Source organism: Candoia aspera, chromosome 5 (assembly GCF_035149785.1).
Source record: "Candoia aspera isolate rCanAsp1 chromosome 5, rCanAsp1.hap2, whole genome shotgun sequence".
NCBI classification, from domain to species: domain Eukaryota; kingdom Metazoa; phylum Chordata; class Lepidosauria; order Squamata; family Boidae; genus Candoia; species Candoia aspera.
Window position 1 is genome coordinate 26,145,843 of NC_086157.1, and position 18,720 is coordinate 26,164,562.

General features: G+C 37.3%; 1 protein-coding gene across 4 annotated transcripts in view; it reads right to left on the bottom strand.

Annotated features, from left to right (window-relative positions):
* The window catches only part of PCCA (propionyl-CoA carboxylase subunit alpha), a 269,485-nt gene that overhangs the window by 28,551 nt on the left and 222,214 nt on the right, over positions 1 to 18,720 (bottom strand). The window contains exon 22 of one of the 4 annotated variants that reach the window (XM_063304814.1): positions 18,309 to 18,390. The exons of the other annotated variants lie outside the window; for them this stretch is intronic. Within the exon in view, the coding sequence (XP_063160884.1) occupies positions 18,316 to 18,390 (75 nt within the window). The 3' untranslated portion in view covers positions 18,309 to 18,315. Of the gene's footprint in view, positions 1 to 18,308; positions 18,391 to 18,720 lie in introns of those variants that run through there. 4 annotated transcript variants of the gene reach the window in all.

Below are 18,720 nucleotides of genomic sequence, written 5' to 3' on the forward strand. Positions count from 1 at the left end.
AAACTAGGGAGGGCCCCTTCTGAACCGTTCCCCACGCCATTCCCCTTCTGTGGGTTGAGACATCTTTTACATGCCAGTTGTGGTTCTCCCTCCTGTCTCCCAAGGTCATTCCCACATACCATTACAGTTATTAATTAGCAACTGAAAGTCACTCAGTACATCTAAATAACTGCTCAGCACAAATAGTGGATAGGAGGTGGAAAACAATGGCTGAGTTAAGAAGCTCAAGGCAAGGCACTCTAACTCTTTGGTCCATCAAGTTCCCTCAGCCTATTCCATGGGGAAATAAATCAGGAAGTGGGTATGCAGCCAGCTTGAGAATTGTGGTGTTCATTACTAACTGCATAGTGAGAGTGAGTGGGAGGTGGTCACAATCAGGTTGGCTGTATTTTGACACCATTATGTTTATATAATAAGTAAATCAGTGGCAACAATCAGTGGCAATTAAATTATGTTAACCTTAGCTCAAATGTAGCTGCTTTATGTAGCTCAGATGGGACCCCTTAACAATATTACAGCTTTGCAGTTCTTGCAATCAAAGTTCTTAAGGAATATATTCCAAGTATCCCAATGTATCCCAAATGTGGTTCAGCACTAGATAGTAGATAATTTTATTAGTAAGTATAGAGGTTCTATTCTGTAAAAGACAAACCAATACAAATACTCATAAGAAGCTCTGGGATGTGACCAGATCAAGGCTTTAGATGTAGAGGAGTAAAAAAGTACAAAATCATCTCCCAAGAAGAGCTTATCTCAGTAGTCAGCCTATTAGTTCCAATACAGTTACATATATAATTCAGATTGAAAATTCAAAATACAAGAGAGCTGTATCATCAGCACACCTTAATGTGTTACCAACAGCTGTACTGGAAGGGACATATAAGAAAATCTTATATGAAGTTTAGTTTTGCCCATGCAGGATCGGTCCTGTGAAACCATATCTGATTGTCTTCTTATATTGTATTTTTAAAAACAATATCCATGGCCTATATGAAAAACTAAATTTCCATAGCATTCAGTATTCTTTAGTATCTGCTATCAGATAAGGATGATATAATTTCACTTATCTCTCTAAATATTGTTATATTGCCTGTAGAATCCATACTGAAATGACTACAGGTAGTCCTTGTTTAGCAACCACAATTGGGACTGGCAACTCAGTCATTAAGTGAAGCAGTCACTAAGTGAAACCACTACAGTGTTTATGATCTTGCTTTCCTTTGCTTCCTGCAAAGGTCATAAATGTGAGGACTGGTCTTAAAGTTACTTTTTCTTCACCATTGTAACTGAATGGTCACTAAATGAGGCAGTTGCTAAATGAGGACCACGTGTAATTAGTATTAACATTTTCATTGTGGTTCATAGTTTTAGCAACTTTAGCAATTTTGTGTTTGTATACTTTGGGTCCAACAATTCATGGAGCGAGAATTGCCAGATGTACAAGCTGGGTTTAGGGAAGGCAGAGGAACTAGGGACCAAATTGCCAATATATGCTGGATAATGGAAAAAGCCAGGGAGTTTCAGAAAAACATCTACTTCTGTTATATTGACTATTCTAAAGCCTTTGACTGTGTGGACCATAACAAATTATGGCAAGTTCTTAGTGGTATGGGGATACCAAGTCATCTTGTCTGCCTCCTGAGGAATCTGTATAACGAACAAGTGGCATCAGTAAGAACAGACCACGGAACAACGGACTGGTTTAAGATTGGGAAAGGAGTGCAGCAGGATTGTATACTCTCACCCTACCTATTCAACTTGTATGCAGAACACATCATGCGGCATGCTGGGCTTGAGGAATCCAAGGCTGGGGTTAAGATCACTGGAAGAAACATTAACAATCTTAGATATGCAGATGACACTACTTTGATGGCTGAAAGTGAGGAAGAACTGAGGAGCCTCATGACGAAGGTGAAAGAAGAAAGTGCAAAAGCTGGGTTGCAGTTAGACCTCAAAATACCAAGATTATGGCAACCAGCTGGATTGATAACTGGCAAATAGAGGGAGAAAATGTAGAGGTAGTGAAAGACTTTGTATCTCTAGGTGAAAAGATTACTGCAGATGCTGACTGCAGTCAGGAAATCAGAAGACGCTTAATCCTTGGGAGAAGAGCAATGACCAATCTCGATAAAATAGTTAAAAGCAGAGACATCACACTGACAACAAAGGTCCGCATAGTTAAAGCAATGGTATTCCCCATAGTAACATATGGCTGTGAGAGCTGGACCATAGGGAAGGCTGAGAGAAGGAAGATCGATGCTTTTGAACTGTAGTGTTGGGGGCAAGTTCTGAGAGTGCCTTGGACTGCAAGAAGATCAAACCAGTCCATCCTCCAGGAAATAAAGCCAGACGGCTCACTTGAGGGAATGATATTAAAGGCCAAACTGAAGTAGTTTGGCCACATAATAAGAAGACAGGATACCCTGGAGAAGATGCTGATGCTAGGGAGAGTGGAGGGCAAAAGGAAGAGGGGCCGACCAAGGGCAAGGTGGATGGATGATATTCTAGAGGTGACGTATTCGGGGGAGCTGGAGGTGCCGACAACCGACAGGAAGCTCTGGCGTGGGCTGGTCCATGAAGTCACGAAGAGTCGGAAGTGACTGAATGTATAAACAATAACAAATACTTTGGCTCTTTGAACTACAATCATAAAGGAGCTTGAAACCATCAGGCTGAATCGCAATTAAAAAAGGGCTGGCATTACAACATGTGGCCTGCCAAACAGCTTTGTGCAGCTCGCCAGCATTTTTATAAAAAGTCAATAATTCACTGCTGTAGCCATGGCCCCAAAAGACACACTGCCAAGCACATCCAACCCCTCACCGCTGCCACTAACTCCAGTGCTTTTGCTGCTCTACTAGCTGCTGAACAGTTGATCAGCATGCCAGGTATTCCTTTGTGGCCAACTATTATTTTTCATTTATCAATGTGGCCCTTTCTGCTGTACAGGCCTGTAGTAGACAAATCAGGAACAGGGCAAAATCAATAGTATGAGTACCCGCCCCATCCCCTTCATGGTCCTCATTGATGGATCTGTTTAAAATACAAAGGTAAAACTTAGTGGTCATTTGGGACAGCCTCCCTTGTCTATGGTTAATGCCCGGGCCTTGGGAACACTGCAGAAAGAGTGGCAATAAATAATTGTCAGAGGAGAACAAGTGAAGTGGGTAAATAAGACTTCATCTTTGGCATTGAGTCTAGCATTAGTCCCTGGCCATTAAAACCCTTGCATCTGGGTACAACAAAGTTAAATCCAAAATATAATCCTACAACATGTTGGTTTGATGAAACAGGCATTACAAAGGAGAGTGATACCTCTTTCAAAGTAAAAAATTGATGATTACCTACTTTTAAGAACAGAAATAAGGCCAACAGAGGACATGAATAAATAGCAGAAGTTGCTGTGCATAATTTATTCAAAATTAATATACAAAGACTCCTCTGACAATATCTGCCCTTAAAGACTTGAGTAGCCCATGATGGGTAGGATAGAAAATTATCTAGTTCTACAGAGCAAAATTCCCATGTTTCTTGTAGGAGGATTTCCCAGTAACGTTCAGAAAGAAGAGGTCTCATCCTTTTGATCATCATGCAGCTATACTCCAGGAAATCAACAAGATCCCATGCCAGTCTCCTGGGAGTCAACTGGTGGAAGAAGGTCTCTGGATTTTATCAATGAGGTAGACTGTCAGAGAATTAGAGGAATCCACTGCAGTGGTAGCTTGGCCAGCAAAATCACATTTTGGAGAAGTCTCTTCAGAACTGGGGCATCGGGTATCATCACTGGTAAGAACACAAGGACTTAGGGTTTCCAGTGACTGAGTGTGAGATTCAGCTGCAAATAGAAAGTCTCAAGGATATAATCCGTATCTGCCTCATCTTGATGAATGAGAATTTTTCATAAATATGCTCCCAGTGATAAACTCAGCTGCGTAAAGAAAGGTGGGTTTGAAGCTGGATGTTATCAACAGTACCCAGTTTTATCTCACTGAAATCTTCAGAAAGAGACATACGGGCCTCTTTAGGTAAGGAGCAAGCTTTTTGTCCCTGGGCCTCTACTGCTAGAACTTGAGAACCTCCTTGAGAGCTTCCACCAAGAACTCCAGGTAGATTACAGGATGATCTCTTAACCACAGTAACCATCCTATGGTTTAGGCTGGGCTGAGAAAAAGTGACTGGTTGAAAATCTCCCAGTGAATTTCCATGGCTGAGGGTGGCTTCGACCTGGAAGATCCAAGTCCAATACCCTAAGGCAGTAACAACCTTCCTTTAAAAGACTGTGTGATTTATGACATCAGACCCACATTGTTTTTCTCCCCCTATGAACACTGAAATACTGAAAATGCTAATGAAAGTAATAGGAGGTTCCCACACAATGCTTTTTTCACTGTAAAAAGAACCATGGTAGATCAGATCTAGCACAATTATCTATAACACCTTGTTTGTAACAACAGTCAGACAAAAACTTATGGAGACTGTCAGGTGGCATAAAAAACAAGCATCCCTTCCTCTCATTTTTTCTCCAGATATACCATATCTGAACAGTGAGACTCTATGTAATTATTATAGTTGACATCAACCTATCATCTATGAATAAAGACAAACCCAAATGTTAAGCTATGTCAGGCAGAAGTCACCACCATACAGTACCATAGCAACATTTCACAAATTATTTGTTAAGTACATTTATAAATCATAAACTCCACAAGGATTCATGGCACTAGACACATACAAACCATAACCTAACCCTCTGACCTTGCATCCAAATAAACAACTCTATTATTAATCATAAATTGAAAAGCTCCACAAAAAGGCTCTATTCAACTTACAGTAACAACGAAGTACCATTTTATTGTGGCGGAGGAGAGTTTGTTCTGCAAATGGAAAATACTCTCTCTCAAATATCAAGGGAGAAATTGTGTCCATTTTTGGACTCTTCCCCCCCCCTAGATTAACCAAATATATTCACTAATGCTCATGTGTTGACTACTTTCCCAATTCACTGTCTGATTCCAGCCACCAAATAATTACTCAACTGTGGAGAGGTGGGTACAGGGCAAGTTGTTATCCCACTATAGACTCTCATGAAAGCAATTTGGGAAATGTAACCTAACATGCCAGGAGGGAATGAGATTGGAGCAGGTTAGGACAGATAACACGAAGCAGCAGGCCAACAGCCTGATTTGGCAAATAGTGATGTTTTGTCCATTGTTAAACCTGCTTTTTGTTCTTGAATAATTGCTGAGCTCTTTAAAAAAAAGCTTTTCTTCTGATCTTTTGATTTCATGAACATAATTTTAATGATCAATTTTTGATGAGGAAAAGGGTTGGAAACTTCATGGCAATTGAACTATATATCTTAGAGAATATAACAGCCTTACTACTATTGACACACTCAGAGAATTCCAAAAGGTTGAGTGAGCTGTCCAACAAAGCAACAGAGATATGAAGTTTATTAACAAAAGGGCACTAATGTGTATTGTTCGAGATGCCGCAGAGGCAATTTCTTAACATGTAGCAATTATTGTAATTATAAGATGACAGTTTAATAGTCAACTAATTTCAGTAGCTCCTCCCAGATGCAATCACAGAACCTCCAATTTGGTGTGCAATAAAAATGGAATCGCTGTATCTACCATGACACTCAAGTACAAAAGTTGAAATTTGGTCACCAGGCTAATAAACAGCTGCACATGATCCTCTTTTATCATTAGTGAAACTGACGTGCCCAAAGAAATGCAAGCGAGAACTGAATAACCAATGGGTCCCATGAAATGGAAACAAATAGCAACAGAAATAAACTATGTTGATTACATGGAAATAACATCTCCCAAGTGTGCAGCTAGTTGACACAAATGGAAATGCATGGAAGGAAAAAAAAAGAGCTGTGAAGCTGAGTTCCTAATCATTAATCACTTTTTTCCCTCATGACCATTTAAACCATCCCATTACAGCCTGCAGCAATAGGGTAACATTCCCATCGGTTGCATGTCAGCAATGATGGTGTTAACAGGAGAAAATATATGGTTTGTTCACTTAGACTCAAGTCCCACAGCATTTGCTACCTTTAATTGAAAAAGGCAGTTAAACATGAAGTAAATCATTCTATTAGCTTAGGCTGTTTGATAACATCCAATGGATAGTGTCAATATGTTATGCTGACACAATCCATTATTTAATCATTCCTGGATGCACACATGGAGACTGCTGTTAGTCTCTCTCTCTCAATCTCTTTCTCTCTGATTAAGTAAAAATAAAAATCAGGGAGGACAACTTTCATTTCAAGATGAGTCTTCTAAAATACTCATAATGTTAAATGCTAACATTTGTGTTCCCCAACTATTTTGGCCATTTGACTTTTTAAGAACCCAAATAAAATAGCTGTCAAGGCGGACAGGCTTAGCCATCCACAAAATGGCTGCAGAGATGGGTAAATACAAAACCGCCAAAGACAATCTCTGGATCCTCAGAATATTTACTATCAACACTATGTTTTTTCAGAGCAGGTTGTCAGACCCACCAGGTAGACCAGACAAGGAAACCAACTTCCCAGGAAGGCTAGAACTACTTTTATTGAGATTGGCTACAACAATAGAATCTTGCGAAGTCTGACTGTGCTGTCCCTCACCCCCGCCCTCCAATACTCCAGTGAATCAGGATGGTGTCTGCCTGAGCCACTTCCAAGTGTTACCTTGTTTCTCAGGGTTCAAAAATATTTCCGCCCTCTTTTCGTACTTAATGGCTCCTGCATATTTCCACCGAAGTCATCTTCCTTACTCTGTACACAAGTAAGCACATTTTAAAAAAACACTGCATGATAGCAACCCACCTTCTTATTTTCTAAGAATGGTGATGTGGCTTATGTGAAACCCAAAGACATTATTAGAAAGAATTATGATTCTGAGATGCTTTGCTCTGCAGCATGCCAGTTTCTTTTTTAACTCACTTAAAGTTAACATAATGTTTTTTAAAAGTAAAAAGATTCAGTGGAACCCAAGATATGGTGAGTCCCAAGGATGGTGTCCCCAGGCACAATAATGCACACTGTACAGTGTAACACCAGCTTAAGTAATGTGGGAGTGGGTCCTCAGGCTTGTGTGATCTCCCTTCCCCTTCAAGGAAACGTTTCAATATGAATTGTGAATGCACATCTTGCATAATCTGTTCATCCTTTTTTTCATGCCATCGGGTAGTAGCATGGAGTAGTAAACAGGAAAGCACTAAACACTAATTTAGACCACAATAAATGTGTGGTCTAGGGCTTGGTGTCCTAGGGCTTGGTGTTCACCACTGTTTGTGCTAATTGGTTACAAAGAGATAACCTTTCTCACACTCCTGAAAGAAGCCTGTGCAAGTTACCTGGCTGCAAGTAATCAGAAGTGGGCAATCAAAAAGCTATAAGAGATTACTGGTTCAACTGAGCACTAAGGTTTTATACAAAAAATGAAACTACTTCAAAATATTATCATTATAGGTGCAATATATAGTAACTCTTTACCTAAGTTAAAAAATAGGGAAGAAGAGGATCTATTGCTAATATGCTGACAAGTATGTACAGTTCATTTCTCCTGTCTCCAGGAGTTTCCTATTCAAAATTTGACTCCTTTGGAATTCTTCAAAACAAACTAACACAGTAGTTATCATGGGGAGACAAAGGCTGATTAATTTTAAAATGTTTTTTGTATTTATTGGAATTTAAACAAAAGTACAGAGTTGCTCTTCATTTTCCTCATGTTGTAACAGATGCATATTCCTAGCATTTATACCATGGTGCCTCAAGATCTTACATTATTACATGTTTGTATTTTATTTCTTCATTATTTAAAAGATGGGCTCTGCTTTTCATAGAGAAGCTTCATTCAAGAAGTCCTCCAATAACAAAGAAAGCTAATTAAGCTCAGACCTTAGACGACTAGCAAGCTATCAAACATGTGAGTACGATGTAGTATATATGCCATATACAGATCACTGGCATACTAACTGGCACTTTCAGTGCGCATAAATTGGCCCACCGAAGAGGAAGCAATATTCATAAAGGCAATGTGAATATCTAGGCTGATTTACAAAGCAACACTGAATTTCAAAAGGCCTACTCTCAACAAGCAGAAAATATTCCATTAATACACCAACAGTTTTCATCTCATAAATTTCAAAAATATTCGGTAACTGAGAAGCTTTGTTATATGATTCTCTATTATAATAAAAGAAAAATCAACTTAAAGCCAATATATTGTCTGTGGAACTCCCCACTCCCTTGAGATTTTGCAAAATAATCAGTAGCATTATTGTGTCTACTGATTACTCTCACCATTTTGTTATTAAACAGGCTTGTGAAATCATGCAGCGTTAAGACCTGTTTTTCATTTTCTTAACTAGGGAAAAACTGTTAAGACTTCATCTTAATGATCAACAAATTAAAAACTGTAAAAAGATGGGCTACATGATCTTCAGTGGTTCCTGAACTGTCATTTCCCCACTCCTATCAGCCAATAGCAACATCTGGTTTAAGTGACTAACACCTGTGCAGCAAACACATCAATATCTTCTTCACTTTGTCCCAACTCAAAAGGTAAAGAACATGTTCTGGATAATCAGCAGACCTGAATTTAAAAAGCATATTCCAGAATTATTTTGAATGCTCACACATTTAAGTACTTTTCCTTCCAGGTTTTTTTTTTCCAGTTTTTCCAACAGGGGAAGAAACTGACCTCGAAAGTCACTAGAAATAATAGCCATTATATTTGAGGGAGTGGAGGAAAATATCACATAGTCAGTCATACCTTCCATGGTTGGGTACATTTGACCTTAACTATTGGGACACAGGACTGTGGAACAGCGACTGAAGTTTTATATATAAATGAAAGCTGAATACTCAAGGATAACACTGAAATGTATCTGGCACAGGAGAGGTTGACCACAGAGCAGCAAATAGGCACACTTAGGTTGGGCATGCAGAATAAAATCCTTTTTAAAAACCAACTAAACAAAACATTTTGTTTCTCTGAACAACAGACCATCCCAAATCACATACCAAAGTTAAAGTTTGGCATCAGGGACTGTTTCAGCTATTGCAGCTGAAATACATGGACAGACATCGGTCTGCATGTATTTCTCAACCCGTGTTGATTGTAGCTTATTCCAACTGTCCTAAGATAGTTGGCCAGATAGATCAAAGCTCTGTTAATTTTTTTTACTGTAGGAATGTAACCTTCACTTTGAAGGAGGTGGTGAAAAAAACTAAAATTATCTTGCCTTTTTTGAAACAAGGTCCTAGAAATGGTCTCTTTACAAAACAAATTCTCAGATTTTACTACACTGGATTCACACTTAAAAGGAACTGGCCTAGATTGCCCTTGATGGATTTGATTTATTATGGAAGTATGTCACTGTTGTTCTTATTTTATCTCTTTGTGGCTTTTTATATACAGGTAATCCTCAACTTATGACCACAACTGGGACTGGAATTTCCATCGTAAGTCGTGTCATATGACCGGACCTGATTTTACAACCATTTTTACGGCACTCGTTAAGCGAATCATGGGTCATTAAGCAAATCACCATGGTCATTAAGGAAATCCAACTTCCCCAACAGCAAAAAAGTCAAAAAATGTGATCCCGTGACAGCAGGATGCTGCAACTGGTTGTAAATGCAAGCCGGTTGCCAAGCACCTGAAATGCAATTATGTGACTGCGGGAGGGTGTGCGCGTGACATTTTGTGATGCTCAGAAGTGCTTTACAAGCTGTAAAGCACCCATTCCAAGGCCATCATAACTTCGGACCATCGTTAAACGGTTGTAAGTTGAGGACTACCTGTATCTACCTCATTATCTTTCTGAGCTGTCTCCATAGGCTGGGGACTGGAGGCATTTTATGATGATGATTCTGTTCCTAGTTAAAGTATCAAATTCAGAAGACAGCATTTTGTACGAATACTGCTATTCAGTCCACCATGCTGTTTAACAAATATAAGAAGTGACCAGAAATGGTAATTAAGAAATTTGGATTGTAATGTTATCAGTGTAAGATCTTGCTCTATTTCTCTTTATATCTGAATCATATTTGGCTTAGGTTATGAATTGATGTGTAGTTAAAAATGAATCCTAGCTAGAGGAAGCTCTTTGAGTGATTCTTGGGTCCACTTACTCCTGGGAAATTTTTGTAAATGGGTTTCCACTCTTCTTTAAGAAGCAAAGTCACTACTTGCTGATGGCCTTTTATTCATCTTTTGCTATTGGAGGCCAATGGTGAACTTACTAGCTGCAAAGCATATTTTACCAGTTTCAGCTAGTGTGATGGTTGTGCCCAATGCTGGATGAAAAAACCAGACAATCATGACTTATGTACTGGAAGCTTTTAGATTGTGATGTAGACTGAGAGTCTGCCCTAGGATCAGTTCAAATCTGCAGTTAATGCAAAATGGAGTGACTAGGATACTTAATGGAACATTATCTACCTACCTACCTACCTACCTACCTATCACATTTATATAGCTGCCCATCTCACAAAAAGCAACTCTGGGATACAACTGTCAATAAAACAACTAATATATAAAAAACAATCATAATAAAAATATAAAAGTCATTATTTAAAATGAGAAACACTATAAAATTTAAAATATACAAACCACACAGAGTAAAAAGATCAAACCACAGTGGAGCCATCTAAAAAGCCTCCTGTTCCCTGGGACCCCCAGGCCTGGTGACATGACCAGGTCTCGAGGGACTTCCGAAATGACTGCAGGGATGGAGCTAACCTGACCTGGTGGGTGGGGGGGAGAATGTTGCATAGGGCGAGTGCCACAGTAATCAAAGGTGACAATATTTAACAGAGATTTCTAGTGACAACTTGAATAAACTTTTCTTTAGCACCCTTTGTATGTGTAATGCCTTCCCTTGGGGACATACCTTTAAAAATTTGATAGACACCTTCGATGCAAAGTAGGTTTTCAGCTATCATTCAGTCATAATTCCTTTCTATTCTACAATGGTCAGACCATTCGCATTCAGTTAGGAACAGAGAATCAAGACATTAAGGGACCTGGAAAGAAAATCTTCTAAGGAACAGCTGGATGTGTTGGGTGTGTTTAGCCTGGGGAAGACTGTGGGAGTCATAAGAGCTGTCCGAAGGGCTCTGACGTAGAAGATGGGGCAAAATTATGCAGAGTTATTTCAGAAGGCAAGACAAGAAACAATGGGTTTCAATTACAAGGAAGTATATTTCAGTTGGACATCAGAAAATAAAATCCTACTGATACGAATAGTTCAACGATGGTATAGATTGCCTTGGGAGGCCGTGGACCCTCATTCACTGGAGGTGCTTAAAAACAGAGGCTGGATGGCCAACTCTCAGGGATGCTCTAATAGTAGATTCCTGCACTGGACAAAGGGTTGGCATATAAGATCCACAAGATCTCTCATAATTCTTATACAGTATTTCATGGTTCTATGAAATGGAATTTTTCTACTCCAGAACACGTTCCCTTGTTTTTATTCATAAATCCCAATTGCTTTCTCAATGATATTAAAACAAGTAGCTAAATCCAGGGCAATCAGTATTAAACTCAAGCAAGAGTAAACATTTTGCACAGGCTCAACTCTCTATTAACTTGACTGCTGATAAGCATGTAGCAGGCTCAGTGGAATATCTGTTACCACAGAATGACTATGTGGTTCCCATGGATTGAATTTCTAATAATGTGTCATGATATAAAATAAGAAAATGCAACATCAGATGCTTTCAGGATAGCATCTATATTCTAAACATTCTTCATACCATAGATATATGTCTACCTTTGGCCATAAGTTGTTTGCAATACTTAAAACAGTATTCTTCCTATATTTTTTCATAGTCATGTCTCTATTACATTTCTGTCCTAAACACAAGGATAGAACGATAGGTTGGGTAAGATGCGAGACACATGTGCACACACAGTTCAGTTATTCAGACTAACTGTTGGACATGAATAAATAAAACTGAACTTTTTGATCAGAACAAATAGATAAGCTTCTGTCACGTGGAATATCAAATAGGCAAATGCATCATACATGGCAAATTCCTGCTAAACAATATAAAGAATGAACATTATGGACTGCTTTTCATGTTTATCATAATTTGCTAAAAATATAGCAAACAAACATGGACAAAACTAAATGGCAGATCAATTTTATATATGGAACTGTGTCATAAAACACTGTGACTTTAATAACAATAATGTACTATTTCAAAACACAACAAAGCAGAACCATTTATTCCAATTTGGAATAATGTAAGATTTTTTCCATATACAGAAATGTGTAGCATAATATATGCTTCAGTATGCATGGCCAAATGAAATGTTTCTGAGTATGGTAGAATGCTGGCTCGTAACAATTGTGCAATGTTTCATAAATATCAAATTGCATCACTTATGGGCTTATTTATAATTTTCAGATATGGGGCATGTATTGCATACTATTACAGCAGCCAATTGAGCACAGTGTAGCCATCATCTGATTTATAGAATCTGTTTCATATACTTGTGTGGTGGTCTCTCATGAAGGATACACAGGCTGCAAGTTTTCTCAGGATGAGAGCTTGTGGTCTCTCATGAAGAATGTAGGAAGAATGCACAGACACAACTTCCTCGGGATGAGAGCCCCGATTCAAGCCGTAAGCTCTCTTTTATTATTCTCCCAGTTAAGCAAGTGCACTAAAACAGTAATTCACATAGCAGAAGGCTGATTGGTCTAAATAGCAATGCATACCTCATGTAACCCCCCTGATAGCCTCCTGGCACAGCTCAGGTTACAGCTCCTGTTGCCTTGTGAGGAAAGTTTTTGCTACAACCTTATCCACTATGGAAGTTCAAGGAAGGTTCAATGTAAATAAGCATCTCGCACAGCTGTCATGGTTTGCCAACCAACAACATAGCATACAATGCTCTCCACACACTTGTACGCTAAAAGTGCACATTTTCAAACACTGATGACTGCATGCACAGCCACTATATCATGGTTCCATTTCTGCAAATAATGATTATGCATTAGTCTAGAAATGGTGCAAATTTGATGCTTTTATGAAACCATGGGTCAGATTATGCAGTGCGCTAGGAGACAACTATTTGTGAATCAACTTTAAACACTAGATATATTTATTGAGGAGAAAATACATAAAATTGCAAATTTAAGTGTGTTTGTAACAAGAGAGTTTTCAACTCTTTCCACCCTGCTGAGCCAGTCTCTAAATTGAAGCTCTTTCTGCCAAGCATTTCACATTAAATTATGGAGTTTTCTCAAGGGCTAAAGAAAACAGTTATTAAGAGTGTGAGCTTTGGCCGTTATTTCACAATTGAGTTAACCTCCATCCTCAGGGCAAAATTTTGCAGCTGTTGTTTGAAGTGAGTCAGAATTTTGTTTTTGTTTTCTAATTAGACTTAATTTTAGTCTATTGCAGTTAAGAATACAGCACATACAGAGACAACCTATATTTCATGAGTTATCTTTTTTCCAGGTAATTATAAAATCACATCAGATCTTCTGATCCTGATTTGGTCAATCAATACTGGAAAGGTATTTTGGCAGGGGGGAAATGTGCAAGTTTGTTATTTCAGTGTTTAATTGAAGCTAATATAGGGGTTATTTATTTTGAATCTACACATAAAGGTATAGGACGAAAAAAAGTCTGATTTTTATATTAATGCTTTCCTAATGCACTTATTACTTGCTTTAAGAATATGGCATTTTAACATGTAGTTGTGTGCATGTTTTTATACTTTATATAAATCAAATACTATGAATTTCCATATACTTTACAGTTTAGCTGACTGCTAGGTCCAGGGAACAATAACAATTTGAAATTTGACACCAAGCATATTACTGTTGAGAACCGTAAGGACTCTCATAGGAACAGATGAACCTCTTATTGTTGAAGAATAACTTTGCAAACCAGGTATCCCTCAATATTTAATTCATGAGGATTTTTCTATACAGGTAAATGTATAAGGGTGACAGGAACAATATAGCTCAACAGGAAGACCAAGAACGGCACAAAATTCTGTATTCTCAGTGGGGATATCATTGCTGCAAATTCCAGCCTGATTTATAGCTGGAAATTGCCACATTATAGGAAATAATTTCATGGTATTTAATCATTAGAATAATACACTGTAATTAGATTCTCGATTTAATATAATTGGTTTTAAATGATAGAATTAGTATTTTACACAATAAACTGGTCCCTGAGATTTATGAAAGATTGAATTAACAGGTAGTTACCAAACAATGTATTTTGAAGCAGAAATGTCAGTTAAATGAATGTTTTGTAATATGGCAATAAAAACTTTAGTGAGAACCAGAATGTTATAATTTCCACTGAGATTAACTGGGATTAACTAGAACTGGAAGTTCATCCCACCTTAGCCATGAAAGCCAGCTGGGTGACCTTGGGCCAGTCACTCTCTCTCAGCCCAACCCACCTCACAGGGTTGTTGTTGTGGGGAAAATAGGAGGAGGAAGGAGTATTAGGTATGTTCACTGCCTTGAGTTATTTATAAAAATAATAAAGGCAGGACAGAAAATGAATGAATGAATGAATGAATGAATGAATGAATGAATGAATGTTCAGTAATACATCTCATCTATGCTTTGAAATTTTGTATGGCTACATATTATTTTAGAAAAGAAGTCACATCTATGGTTCATAAAAAGTATTTTTAAATATCTGGTCAATTATAATCATCATCCATAAAGTTACAACCTTATGTAACACTAAACTGTTTCAAACAACTTTAATAATAAACACTTAAAATGTTTACTTAGGCAGATTAAGTGAATAAACGTAAGTTTTTAAAAACATGAATTTCATATATGAAATCTTATATAATTAATCATGTACTGCGTTTAAATAAACACTCTATTAATATTTCTATTTAGTTAGGATTTAAAGAGCTGGAAAAACCTCACAACTAGTTCAACATGTCATATGTCAAACTACATTTAACACCAAAATGAGTTTCAATACAGTTTCCCTATTGCTTCTTCTTCTTGCTGTTGTTGAATTATTTTTTAAAATCCTCTTATACACAAGCTGTATTATATTTATTATACTTGGCTATATTTTGATTTATGCTCACTTTTTTTTTAATGACCTATGATAGCATAGGTCGTAAATGTACTCTCTGGCTAATAAAACTCAACTCTGTTTTTCCTGGAAACACAGTTTTTTATGTTGATAAAATAGGACATAAGTTATATTCTCTTGCAAGATAAAGCTTGACTCCATTTTTTTTTTCTGGAAATGCTTTATGTCTTTAATAAATTGTTAGCCTACTGTCAGTTACTAGTGAGATAACTGCTTTATACAATGGCTCAGGTTTAATATTAGTTCTGGAAGAGAACGATAGCAATGAAAATAGACAATAAGTCTAAACATTAGGATAAATTATGATTGCCCTGAAGTATTAAAACTGATTTCTTTCAGCTTAATTGTACCACCTCATAATACATGGTTCCTCTACTAGAACAAGCCATGCTTCTTTATTAACTACATTCTGAATTGTTAAAACATGTAATCTTTCCCAACAATAACTATATGCACCAATAAAATAAGAGACTTCAAATATAATGATATCGATTTTTTTTTAAGTAAGCTGATCAAAAATACTGTAGCTCACTATGTAATACATTTTGAAAGTGCTATCCTGGTTTTAGATCAAAATAAATTAAATTTGAATTTTCAGAATACTGGACTCATGAAATGCTTCCTTTTAACTGAAGATTTATTCATGAAATCTTATAACCATATCCCAGGAACTGAGATATAAGTCATGCCATAAGCCTTCTTAAAAAGCATTGTCTATCAATTTTGGAAGTGATATTTCTCAAAGCTCAACAAACCGTTTCACTGCAGAATATATTTTAAGTAGCTGGTTTTATTTAGAAACAAATGTACGAGTAAAAATAGCAAATACATCTCCCTCCTCCCCCCTTCCAAAACTCCTCACTATGGACTATAAACTAATACTAGTCTTTCAGAACCATTTAAAAATATCTCTGGCCTAAAAACGTTTATTGTGTTTTTGTAATATCAGTGACTGTTAATTCAGAAGACCAGGAGAAAGAAGCTACCAGTTTAAACCTTAAAGCTATAAAAGCCATTTGTATCTTCTCTCTGGCAGTGGGCAAATGCTGAGTATGGCTTCATTCTTGACTTTAGTAAAGATGTTGATCAAGCTAACCTGTGTCTTGAAGAGTTGAAATATAAGCCATAAACTGTCAAATCTTTGATTTTCTGTCAAGTTCTGGACAGGGGAGACTGACAGAGAGAGTAATATTGGGGGGTTGTATTTTTTTAACCATGGCAGCTATAATGTGGAGGGCCACAAGTAATTATTGAGATTAAAAAGAGGAGGTCCCAGTGAATATATGAAGAGCCGCTGAATGCCGTAAGACAGCTGAAGGCAGACAGGCCTTATCTGTGGTGACATACTCTGGAAAGTTATCCTCCATGAAATTTGGAAAGTGCCAACTACAATATTTTTTAGGCACTTGCTGAGAAATCTTCACCCAGGCCTACCTGATATGAATTGGAAGGATATCCTCTATTTTTAATGGATGGTTTATTGTTTTTATTGAATATTGTTGATAATGATAATGATAAATTTATTAAATTTATATGCTACCTGGCTCCCAGCGACTCTGGGCAGTTTACAAATTTTAGAAAACATTTAAAAACAAGGTACAATACAAAAACTCAAAAACAACACAAAAAAGCAGAGATGTCAGAGGAAACAAACCCAGTTGGGAACAAGGAAAAGAAAGGAAGGGGCATCAACTGTCCTAGCCACAGGCCTGGGCAAAGAGCCACATCTTCAGGGCCCTTTGAAATACCAACGGGGGGGAGGCAGTTGAATCTCAGGAGGAACCTAATGTAGCCTTTATTATGTAGTTTGTTGCTTCAGGATACGAAGCAGTATAAAAATACATTGGCAATGGCAAACCTTGCATATTATTGCCAAGAAAACTACATGAATGTGTCCATAACATCAGCAAGAGGCAAGATGGACTTGAAGAGACTTTATCTTCTCCCAATGAAGTCAATGTGAAAAGTTACCCACAACAAATTGAAATTTATTATTTTCATATTTAAATGATGAATTGTGATCCAACCTTCATTGGCAGAGGAAGCACACTGTTAACTTCCAGCTCATTTTATGATTTAATGTTCTGTAAATACAATTTCTGAAAATGAGAATGATCATTTTATTACAGGACAATAAAAATTATCTCCTCCCATTGTTGGATTAGATGAATGATTCCATTTTGTTGGACAAATACAGTTGATTGTTCCTTACAATAAGTCAAAATGCCACGGCTTTGCATTATTTTACTGATTCCTGCAACTCCCTGTGAACTTGCTAATAAAGAAGCAGCAGGCTCTTGAAAGCTGCAGCTTCAGTTTTACAACAAATGCAAGCCATCTAAGACCAGAGAGGACAGGATATGAGCTACTTATAGCAACCAGTGAACAAGAATAGCAGGAAGGCTGCTTATTTTGTTGTAGCAAAGGCCTTTGAAGCAAACAATTTATTAAACATTGCAATACTGAAAACAAAATCTTTGAAGGCAGGTTATCCTTTCCTACACCACGTTCCGTTGTGAGAGAATTGCTTCCTTTTCCTTTTTAGATTTTTTTCATTTGTGACACTGACACTCCAATGGTTTTCTTGAGAAAAGGAAGCTATTCTTACATTAACATAAGAAGTTAGGAAAGCTTTGTATGTGTGTGTATATATGTATATATGTCTTGGTGTGTCTGTGTATACATACATATGTATGTTTTTAACCATTTCTCCTTAACTGGGATATTAGAAGCCATGCCTATTTTGCCAGACATTCATATACAATTGAAATAAGTAAATAATCCGTATCTTAGTTGATACAGCTATAATGGCACCAAGATATACTTTCAATATGGCCTTGTTTTTCAAATTTTAATTTTTTAAAAATTAGCCCACAACCTTTAATTTTCTGGTATATAAATGGTTGTCGATTTAATAATTCTCTGTTCTCTAGTCACTCACCTATTATTTGGGATAATCCACAAGTCACTGTTTTTACAATATTAGCAATAATCTTAGCAATACTCATGGGGAGTATTTCACCTTTTCAAAGGAAAGTGAATGTAGTAACAAACATTCTTATTAAAATATATGTCCAGAATGTAAAGATAAAGAGACAGTGTATCCATGCAACTAGATAATTACAAATCCAAGAAGATCACAGCAGTTCACACAAGCACACATAAGGAAAGCTTGAATGTGTTTAACAACCTGTGTGTCATGTCTTCCATAGCTTGCAAAACCAGAGAAGCAAGAATGATATGAATGTCAAGACGTTATCTCTAATGCTAGTCTAGTGACAAAAACAGAATCTTGACAACTGTAAAAATGAATTCCCAGTTATAGTTATAGTGAATTAATAAAAGCAGAGTCTTGTTGAAATAATTTCTTCCCAGGTCTCACACCTGGACTGTCTAGCCTTGCTCGGATAAACCAAATGTCCCAAATGTCTTGTCCCCCACTTCTTTCCCACAATCTTTCACACCGTGAGCTGTACCTTTGTTGTTCATTCATTGCTTGTATGCTCACACTTCTTTCAATAGTGATAGCATCTAACCATCTTATCTTCTGTTAACCTCTTTTTCAGCTGTTTTCTATTTTTCCAAGCATCAGGAGCTTTTCC